The sequence below is a fragment of the Chaetura pelagica genome, unplaced genomic scaffold (genome assembly GCF_000747805.2).
Source record: "Chaetura pelagica isolate M959 unplaced genomic scaffold, ChaPel_1.0 scaffold314, whole genome shotgun sequence".
In the NCBI taxonomy this organism is placed as follows: Eukaryota; Metazoa; Chordata; class Aves; order Apodiformes; family Apodidae; genus Chaetura; species Chaetura pelagica.
This window is the reverse complement of record NW_009953218.1, coordinates 2,690,512-2,701,830: the sequence shown is the minus strand read 5'-3', so window position 1 is coordinate 2,701,830 and position 11,319 is coordinate 2,690,512. Positions and strand designations below refer to the sequence as shown.

The window sequence follows — 11,319 nt, the reverse complement described above, 5'->3', positions numbered from 1 at the left end:
GGGGCGGCGGTGCGGGTGTAGTCGTAACGAATGACAGGGCGGCGGAGGCGGCTGCTGCCGGGAGTCTAGACAGGGGCAGGAATCTGGAGGAGGAGGCGGCGGCGGCGGGGGGAGGAGGATGTGAAAACCTGGACTCCGGCCCCCCTAGCCCCAGGTACCGCATTGGCCTGCCTAAGAAATCCCCTGCCGTGTTGTTGCTGCCGCCGCCGCTCACGGACGTGGACAGCGGTAAAATCACTGACCCCCCGGGCACCGTTAGGAAAGCGACCAATAATCATGTTCTCAGCGGTGCTGCTGGTAGCTATAACGTTGAATCCAGGATCTATTCAGCTACCAATAGCCTTCCCTCGGGTGGAACCGCCTCCTCCCTTAGACTCAACCACTCCAATCATACGGGTTCAAATCATACCTACCTGAAAAACACCTACAAGAAGAATCTCTCAGAGCCCGAGGAGGAGCTTCTCCAACAGTTCAAAAGAGAGGAGGTATCCACCACGGGAGGCTTCAGTGCACATTACCTGTCCATGTTCCTATTAACTGCTGCATGCTTGTTCTTTCTGATACTGGGATTCACATACCTGAGAATGAGAGGTTCTGGAGTAGCTGAGGATGTGGGAGCCAACAGTAAGTATTAGGTGAAGGGTAAGAGCAGTTTCTTTCTGCAACTAGATATAAAACTGTTATTTCACATCTGTGTTCCCAGATATCCCTTACTGAGCAGTTCTGGTTTCCACCTTTGTATATAATCTTTCTGTATAGGATGGAGCTCAGAGAAAAGTATATGCCTTGCAAGCTTCTGTAAGCTGCTTTCAAGACATGTGAGGATCAACTCAAATCCCGGCATTCTTGGCTTGAATATGTTGTTGCCTTGTTTTCTAGCATGTTTTCTTCACAAAGCAATAATGTGTTTTGTTCAGTATAGCAGATGCATGGTCAATAGAGAATTGACCATGGTCAATTACACTGGTCTCACAGAAGTTAATAATGCCCCTTTAGATACCTGGGATTCCTGCAGGCTAAAATTTGACTGTAGTTGTTTGGTAATAAAGCAGGTTGTGTTCATTTGTGAATACTGAGGTTTGAAAAGGATGTGGGGTTGAGATGGTGTTGCACACTGCAACAAACTTTGTGCAGTGAATGCTGGACCTATTGTGTATTGTTCTCTAATAATTACTTCTTTCTAAATTTAATTGGAAGTATGTTATATGTGAAATGCTGTTGAGCTTTAGTTTGAACTTAATAACTTTTTTTAAAAATTTATTTAATCCTGAGTTACTTGGGTGCTTCTTTCATATGTAAAAAGTAACTTCTTGGAATTGAGTTAGAAACTACCATTTTCTCTTCACAGAGCATACAAAAATGGAAGTGTACCACCTAAGGGTGGTGATCCATGCTAATTCAATTCTTGGCTGCTCTGAAATGGACAGTGGAGATTCTAACATCAAAGAGAAAGATTATGTCATTGCCGTTTTAATTTCTCATAAGGAGCAAAGAAAAACTGTGCAAAAAGCTAGTTTTGGGATGTGAGAGCATCAGAAGGTCCTTGGGGACTTGCATGTTCTTGAAATGATTGGGGAGGATGCATGGGGTATATGTGTGTGCATATGTTTCTTTGTATAGATAGTAGAGGATTTATATACATGTGGGCATGTCTACAGTGCCTTGTAAGGAGTGATCCCACTGTTAGATCAGGATCTGCTAGATGTTACAGGACAGAAATAGCACTGTGGGATAGCTTGGTTGTTTTTTTTCCCTCCCTCTCAAACGTTATTCCTGACATGGTAGCAGAATAGTTCTTAATTTTGTTTTGCACTCTTAGTGGGCAGAGGTGTAAAGAATTTAGTGTTCCATAGCAGCAAGGACTTAAGCATTTGTGGTGGTTTCATTGCTGTCCATGTGGCTCTTAACTACTGTTCAGTCTTGGTTTTTTTGGGATGTCGGTGGACATACTCAGGTGGGCTAAAATTAGATACAGTGTAGTGTGACTGTTGGGCCTATTCATACTCATATTCTGTGCTTAACTACTGGCCATAACTGCTACAGACATATAGAACAAGTTTTCTTATGTACTAATTAACTGTGTAATTCTACTAACATGTATTAAATTTTTTTCTAGTCTTGAAATCTGATGATTTCTAATAGAGGAGGTCTGTCAATCTACTGAGGTAAATGTTCTGAGTGTGCGATTCAGCAGCTGAGTTAAAACTCACCTGCCATGCTGATAGATAAAGCTGAATGTCTCACCTATGCAAACAGGAATAATACTGTGAAAATAAATCCACACTGAACTTTTTGTCTTGGAAGAAAACTTCATTTTAAACGTGTGAACTTTCCTGTAGAGCATATGGGATCACTGTGTTGGGTATACTGCTGTTAAAAAGTTAACCCAGCTGGAGCTGATAGGGAATAGTTCTCTTCTGCCCTTTTCCTTAGGTTAGACTGCCAAGCCAAAGAAATGGTAGCCCAGTGTCTCTTGGTAGTTCAGTTAAGCCAGTTCTTGGCTGGTTCCTATTTGTTCTCTTCTCAGTGGATCCCTGAAAGTGGATTTCCTGAAGAATTGTTCTGACACTTGAATTTCATCTGTCCTCCTTCCTCACAGCCCCAGGCTTTGCAACATAACAAAATGGGAACAGGGCCCCTTGAAGGAAGTGAATATCAGGTTTTGTGGCTAGTTCCTTCGATAGGAAGAGGAGTAGTCTGCTTCTTTTAAGTAATGTGGGAATGAGCAAGGAGTTACCTTGACCATGTGCTCAGCACATGCTCAATAAATTTTTACTTCTCAAAAGGGCATCTGCAGTGAAAATATGGTAGGTCTGTAGAACAGGCAAGAACAGACAAGACAGGCTAATAAAGACTGACTGCTATTGGGAAGAGAAAGAAACCTGTTGTCTGTTAGATCTTCTCTAAGCCTCAACATCATCTGAGTGAGTCCTTTGGCTCTTAAGCTTGTGTGGGCGTATTCTCTATTTTCTTTATAGAAGCAGAACTGATTCATTTTTATTAAAAATAAGGCATCTCAAGAAACATCTTGATTGGATGCTAAGTTTTTTCCATCTCTTAGATGGCTGTAGGTAAGATTCTCTTGGCTGAGTGATTTGATTGTGAAAAACTCAGTTATTGTAAACTTCAAACTGTTATCATAAAAGGTATTAGGATGCAGTGGAATTGCACTATGCCATCTTCATAATCATCATAGTTACTGTAAGAAAACAAAAAAAACAGTTGTTTGTGTATTTGGGTGCCTTTTTATTTTAACTTTGTGAATTATATACTATGAGCTTAATATTGGTTGTCTTAACTGTTCATTACCTACAATGAATTTCAATCAAAATTAAGTTATGTGTTTGACATTGAAGAATATTTATTGGCAAGTACAGCAAATATCAGTGCTTGCAGTATTTGTCAGGCTGTAATTTAAGAACAGAAGAAGTGTGTATAATGGAGGAGTCTTAAAACTAGGTGTTGGGGTTGAATTTAGGCCAGGTAAAATAATATAGATGAGAAGTGGTAAGCAGAAAAATTCCGAAGAGGCTTGTCACTTATGTCATGCATAGTGTTCAAATGGTTTCTTCCTCAGAGCTCTAAAATTGCCTTGGAGGGCTTTAGTTTTTTCACGTGTGGCATAAAATATTCAGATCAATCAGAAATGGGGAAGTTCTTCTATGTCTAGCCTATACAGTCACTTCAGGTAAGACTTTACACATTTAGCCATCTAAAATTCAGGTACGTATCTATGGGGCTTTTGCTAAAGCACGTTAAACCATTGAAATGAAACTAGTCTTTAAGCTAATGCGTAAGTGCATATTGTGCTTGCTCTCTCTGATGGTGTTGTACGTGAAAAAAAAGATCAGTTTGGGCTAGACACTGGTAACCTCATTTGTGTGGCTTTTGCTGTAAATTGTGTTTTGTTTGCACCTGCCTTTAAAATACCTTTGAATTGTATCAACTTGTTGTCAAGCCAACCTAGTAGTTTGTTAGGAAAATGATAGAATTGACTTTTGTTAGCTTGCTAGGGTTCTTCAAACCCTGAAGAGCTGGATAGACCTTCCAACTTTGGTTTCGTTGTGTGATGTTACTTTAAGCTTGTCAAGTGGTTGCTCCGGGGTGTTAGTTCTGAAGTTATTGTTCATGTAAAGATTAAGATATCAGCAGATGTTGTTTTCAGGTCTGCTTTACTTGCTGAAAGATGAAGGCCCTGTTAACCGGTGCTGTTTAAGGTTATCTGAAATAGGTTGAATTTAAGTTACTGTCACTGTTTCTGCCCCTGTACTTGGCCTGGGGAGTGACTGATGTAGCAAAAAAAGGTTTTTGAAAGTAGCATCTCTTGCTAGTAGTTTTGGTCTTTTTATGATACGTGTTATGCAACAACTGCTAAGTGGATATTCCTTACTGCATTTGCTACAACTTGTGTTTTTGAAATGTTAATTCAGGGAGACTTAGCAGCTCTGTATATTGCAAGTGGAAGCTTATGCAAATCACAATTCTAAGAGCTTAATTCTATTTCATTGACTCCTTTGTTCTCGAATTCTAAATGTCTAAGGCTTTAAAACTTCTCTGGAATTTGATGCAGTGAATTTAATTGTTAAGATATTAGGCTTGCTGCAAAAAACAGGAGGAGACAACTGTTAGACTCACAGGCTAGCAAATTACTATTAAAGTGCCGTGCTATTTCACAGATAACTACTACAAATCAACTTGCCTCTAAGATCACCTTGTCAGAACAGTCTTGTCTTCTTGACAGTGTTGGCTTCAATGGAAGAAAATGAATTTTTTATAAGAAATGCTTACAGAAGGTAGTAAAGAGAGGAAGCAAAATTAGAAGATTTTGAGAGTTCCTGGGTTGTGTGGCTAGTAATGTTGCTTGTGCTTTACAAGTGATATTCTGACTTGTATGCCCATGTATCAATTTATGGCTTGATTGAACCTTTAAAGGTATTGTGAGTATTTGTATTCTCTGTTAAAATTAGTTGTCTGTTGTGACCTTTGGTAAGTTGAGGAGAGTAAGTTTGACTGGCTAAGGGACTGTGAAATCAAGGTATATTGAGAAGAAAAAGTGATTTTCAGGGGACTTGCATGTTTCCTAAGAACCTCAGTAGTAGTATCTTTGTCCTCACACTTCCTTTTTTAGGTCCTACTGTTGCTAGTAGGTCTAGAGTTGTGGAAGGAGTGGCAGTGCCTTTGTTGTGATTATAATAAATGGGGACGTGGTATAACTGCCACCAATCAAAGTAACCTGATGGCTTCTGTCCACTGAAGCGTTCTGATTTAGAAACACTAGGAAAAGGGATGGTGTTAATGAATGAAAGAAGCATACCAATGGATGCAAAGATAGATCAAAGAACCTTTGCATAACCTAAAGCTGATCTCGTATAGGTCTTCTGTGTAGAAGTTTTACTTCAGTTTATAATGTCTGATGATGAGTCATACTGGAAATATATAAAAAAACCCATTGACTAGAATGAAACTGATGAGACAGAGGCTTTGCAGTTAATGACAGTGTGCTGTCCCTAGAAAATTTGGAGCAGCAAAACCAACTCTATGCTTTGACTTCATGCAGGTGTATCCTCTTGGTACAGCTGACTGTTCAGGTAAGGCACTGCTTTGATGTTGAATCAGTACTTCTACATTTTTTTGATCAGATGAATCAAGGCTTTGGGCTCACACATCTTTAGTTGGAGATATTGCTAGCATTCTCCTCTAGAAACTTAAAGTTTCTACAGAAGTCTGATCATTCAGTAACCTTCTCAGCCCAGCTGGAGATATTTAAGACAAACATAGGTAATGGAGATGAAAGACTGAATGACATATATTTAGATTACTTGAGCATACTATGGTGTGAATAAGAAATCTGTCTTCACCAAGAGGTACTGTTTGTAATTAGGAAAAATAATATGGCCCCAAACTGCTGTACTTTGGATTTGGTGGCTCCTTTTCTCTAGTACCCTTATCCTTGTCACCTTTTCCCTGCTCCTGTGCTGTACGTACCACAATGCTATTCAGTCCTGCTTCTCTATTCAGCTGTGTGTTTACAGTCTCTTCTGAAAGGTGAGAGGGTGAGGAGCAAGTAAGCATGAATTCCTGCTAAATGTGAAACAGGCAAACATGGTGTGCCTGTTGGGCTGTGTGGTGGAGGAGGTGTGTTGCTATGTGTGGTGTTTTGCAGAGGAAAGGCTCACATTTTCAGCTTACTGAGGGTTTGTATTCTAACACAGGTATCTTGAATAAAGCTGCCTTTTTCAAGTCTTAAATTTCTTTAACTGTTTTAAGTGAACTCTTGTGTCAGACTTAATTGATGTAGGAGGCTGTTTAGTGTGGGCAGGAGAAGATGCAGGGGCTAAAGAACAGAGGTCTAACATTGAATTAAGTGGCATTAAAACTTACTAAGTAGTCTACAGGATGCATTGAATTTTATGATGCTGTCCTAGGTAAGTAAGAAATAGATCTGTTCGTAAATTAGGGATTGTATACTTAATTCCTAGGCCATTTTCTTAATGGAAAGTTGGAGGATACCTTGTTAGAAAATACTTGTTTTACACATATACTAAGACTGCCTTCGTACTGCTTTTACTTAAGTCTTAATGCAGGGTTTATACACAGGTCACATCCCCTCAACCTTTTCTTTATTAAAAAAAGCACAAAAAAAGTTTTATACTTGGATTCATGGCATCTTTGGTAATGTGACATCAGCCTGTCCTTGCTAGGCAGTCAGCTGAACAAAACTCCAGCATGAAACAACTGTTGGGATGAGTTGGATAAATGTGGTGTTTTTACAGACTAGATTTTAAGGCCACAACTTAATTAACACAACTTAATTTTCCTTTTCTCCACAGAAAAGTATTTCTTTGAAGGTCAGTTACATCTCATTGCTTATTGGAGAAGCCTTTGACTGTCTGTTGACTTTCTTATATTGCTTAGCTTTTGGGAAATTTTAATTGGCTGTGTGTCAAAGCTACTCACATTAACTATCTGTCCCTTCAGTACCATCTTGCTATGTATTCACAGTCAAACCAAATTATTGGGGAAGGACCATTCTGACAGGCTTGCTTGTGCTGTTTCTCATTCTTGCAAATTCCTTGGGAATAGTTTCCTGTTACATTGTAAATAAGAGACAATGATTTATGAAATTCCGTGGTGGCATCTTGAAAAGAAGAGGTGCCTGTGATGTCTAGTTTATCCTAGTCCATTTCTGAATTGGCTTGCTCCTGACGTATGATCCAAGGAAGTTTCTGGAGGTGAGAGGCTTAGTGTATTTCAAGGAAAAAGCTGAAAAGGTGCCAGGTTTTTTGGGTGGTGTTTTTGTCGGGTCTTTTTGTATGGTGAGATTTGTGTGTTGTTTTTTTGTTTTTTTGTTTGCATGTGTTTTGTTTGTTGTTTTGTTTGTTGTTGTCATATGCTGCCCTGGGGAGATTTTGCTTAGCTGAGAAAATGAGATTAGAGATGCAGGTTTCCTTTTGGAGAGGGAACTAGTCTCACTACTTATTTTTGAATTTTGTTTCTCTTATCTGTAAATATGTGTAATACTGCTTATGCAAAAGCAGTGTTGGATAAAAGTGTTCCTAAATCACTGTGGGAAGTGGGGAATCTGAGGTATATCTAAAGGATGTATTTGTTTTGTTACTTTATATTTTATATAAAATAGCGAACACATGCATTTTGACAAACTCAGAAAAAATTTGAGAGTTGAAAACATCTGAGAGCCATACTGGTGTACTGTACAATGTCCTTTGAGCTAGTAGTTTTTCATTTCTCAATGAAAACCAGAAATACCAGCCATATTAGTGCTCCTGAGAGCGCATCCATTCAGAATACCGAGGTGCATATGCACAGTCTGACTTGGTGATCCACGTGTATTATGACCAGTGTCTGTTAGGTTTGACTTGAGTCAAAGGTGGTACTTCCTGCAGAAATGCTGTAGACTTTTTGGTTTTAGCTTGTTTGCATTGAGCACGAATGTCTTTGTGGACTTTTAGAGTGGAACAATGCAGTGTCTGCTGCATTTTTATTTATTTATAACTTTAAATATTGTGGATTTTTTCTCTTGACCTTCAGCTAAAGGTGATGCTTATGAACTAATAACAAAAATGTTCAGATTGAGTACAGTGAAGTAGGGGGCAAAAAAACCAAAGGGATATGAAATCCAGATTTGTTCTATTCTGCAGTATAGGATGCAGGCTATTGAAGTAATTTCTTTGGAGGGAGAACAAACTGTGGAGGGAAACTACCTGATGGTAGCAGCCCTGAGGAGAAGTTGTCCTGGTGATTTGAGGGCCAAAGGGTCTGCATGTTCCTTCTCTAAGGGAAGAGATACCTGAATTAGTATGTAATGTTCTTTGTTATTGGGAGATGGGAATGCACTGAGCTTCTTACAGATACTTTGGCATCAGGTTGATATGTATATATATATATGATGTTCACCTCTGGTTCCTTAAGTATGAGATAAATGGTTTGAGGAAGGAAAGTTAAGGTCTTGTTTTGTAAACTTTGTTTTATTGTTTAAGCACCTAGCTTTGTACTATTATGTAGTGATTTACATACTACAGAGTTCTATATTAACAGGTAGCTAATAGTGTAGTAAGGTCTTGTCCCTCGGGTTTGAGATCTCAGTAAGAGTAACTTGTTCTTTCTTTCCAGCATCTTTTTTTATACTGTTCCTGTATAGCAGATGAGTTTCTTGCCAAGATAGGTTTTCTCTCTTCTCTAGATCCACCGGGCTCAGAAGTACACACAGCACTTCTAGAAGATTCATCAGCTTAATCCATAAGCTGATAGTGTAACCCTTTAGCTAATAGGTGTAACCTGTTTTAATTAAGAAACAGTTATGATAACAATAATAGAAGTCTTAGTTCAAGCAAATTCTTCAGATGGTTATAGGACCCAATGGCAAGGTGTATGTAGAAGGATAACGGTGATGTGTGGCTCTGTGGTAGTCCAGTTGTTGCCTTCAGATAAGTTTTATCTGAACCTCCAAGTTTATGCTATCAAACAAATGAAGCTGGTATGGTAGATGAAATGGGAGGTTAGCCAGCACTTAAGTTTTAGTCCAGCTGAGTGAAGATGGAAGTTACTGAATGTTGCCTAGTTTTATTAATTTCCAGTCAAGTGGTATTATGTCTTGCATTGGTTTTGAGGTCTGCAAACTTCTGTACTAGGTAGACGGTTTTCCTTCTTCTGTTTAGCTAATATGAATACTTTTGGTAAGCTGGCTGATGCTTCCTCTCTGAAAGCTCATCTTTGTCGTGACAAGAGACATGCTAGCAGCTACCTCGTTATGTCCTGCATGGAGTGAGCTCTTTTTTTCTCCCTAGGGGTACCCTAGGGCACCTATTTTCAGAGTTTTACTGCTGTGTTCAGGCTTTGTATAGATCATTGTTCAGCTCTTCTCCTCTTAATGCAACAAGCAGTGACAGACCAATGTGTGCTGAATGGTTAAAAGGACAGAGGCACAGCAGATCTTGGTTCTAAATATGAAAAATCTCTCTGTGATCTTTATCTTTGTTAATGTCTTTGGTCTCATTATTGAGTCTATTAAGACTTCTCTCAGTGTGCTGTGTTTGAATGTTATTCGTGGATGCTGTAAATTGCTCATGCTATTATAGTATATTATTAATGCTTTGTAACTGAAGCCTGTGTGGAAGAAGTTATAATCAGGTATTTTTATATTGGAAACTCTTCAATAAAGACAGAGGTGCCCTTCCTGCTTGTAGAAGATCACAGGAGTTTTTCTATCCAGACTGGGCCCCTTGGCAGAGTGATGACAGGTTTAATATTTAATTGCAGATTTCCATTTTTAAATTTCGTGTGTTTTAATAACACTTATGAGTTTGTTTTCCATCTTCAACTTCAGAGTTTGAGGAAAGCGGATTGCTTCCTAGTTTAAAGTTGAACTGGTTGTGCTGCCATGTTTTCAAGGTGGAGTTTGCCATGCTTCTGAGTATCATTAGTTTTTTTTCCATTTGTGTTCATTTATTAAAATTGTGTGGGGGGGTTGACCTTACAAAGGATAAGGAGCTAAAATATTTGAGAGGGAGCACAGAAGAAGGAACAAGGGTTATTACAGAAGCCTATTCTGATTCCCTTGCAAGTGAATGTATTCTCTACCCAATGCTGGTAGGTTCGTGAAGTCTAAAGTTTCTCCTGGTGATGTTTTGCAACTGCTGATGAAAGCAGTCTTGGTGTGTTGAGGTTTTTTCTTTTTCCTGCTTATAAACACTAGCCTATAATGGAAACTCTGCAGGGAAGGTAGTATTACCTAATTTTTACAATGCATTCTTCTGAGACTTTTTTTCCTAATGGAACACAGACAGCTGTTTCTTCATTGAAATATAATATGCTTTGTAATATAATGTAAAAGAGTGTGTGTGCAACTTCTGTTGCACATTTCCTTATGCTGATAGAAAAAACCTGGAAAAGAAAGTACTTTATTGTAATAATTGTTTTAGCTTTCCACAAATAAAGATAATTAAAAGTGATTTTTGTAAGCAACCTAGCAGCTTAATGTGCTCTTGCTTAAGTTTGCTCTTGTACTGAGTATGCTCCATTTAGACTAATGTAGGAAGTAGAATTTGAGGGTGAAGACCAGTTTCTGGGTGGGTGTAGCAGCTGGAATTATAGTCTGGAGTGTTTGGTGACTACTACTTGGTTCTTGTGATGGCACACCCCCACTCCACCCCCAGTTAGGTGTATGAAACACCACCCAAGCCTTTTCTGCCCAAATTTCTTGTCTGTCTGTGGAACTGGGGACATAAAATGAAGTATTATTTTCTTGCTGATAGTGGTGGTCTAAATTTTATTCTGTTTCTTGGTGTGGCTGCATCAGTTCTCATTTGGGCTCATTTACTTGTTCCTTCATCTGTTACATACAGTTCTTTTCAGTCTTTCTAGGAGTAAAGGTGAACTTTTATGCTTTCTTCATACACACAGGCATGCAGCACATTCTTTGTTTTGAAACAAACTGTGTTTGTAGGTTGTTTTGTTTCTTACTTGAGTCTTGCTCTAGTTGGTGGTGATACTTAGGAAACAGGAGACCAGAAAGAAAGGCAGTTTCTCTGTTAATATTTGCAGGTGTTTGTCTGAGGTATCAACTCTGAAATGAGCAATTCAGTATTCATAGATTGTAGCCAGCAGCAGTATTCATAGATTGAATGTGGCAATAATATAGTGAAAACTTCCTTTAAAGTCAGCTCTCATGTCTTGGCAACTGTTCCCATTCTGGATTTATTTTAAAAGACTTTTTGCTGAAAAAAGCTTTTCTTAAGAACTGGCAGCCAACTATTCTGTTTCTGTTTTGCACTACTGGGTTATCTACAGGCACTGCAGGGA

The 11,319-nt window shown here is 38.9% G+C and overlaps 1 protein-coding gene across 1 annotated transcript in view; it reads left to right on the top strand.

Annotated features, from left to right (window-relative positions):
* The window catches only part of LEMD3 (LEM domain containing 3), a 55,940-nt gene that overhangs the window by 5,509 nt on the left and 39,112 nt on the right, over window positions 1-11,319 (top strand). Inside the window, exon 2 of the mRNA XM_009997770.1 lies at window positions 22-624. Coding sequence (XP_009996072.1) covers window positions 22-624 — 603 coding nt within the window. The remainder of the gene's footprint in view (window positions 1-21; window positions 625-11,319) is intronic.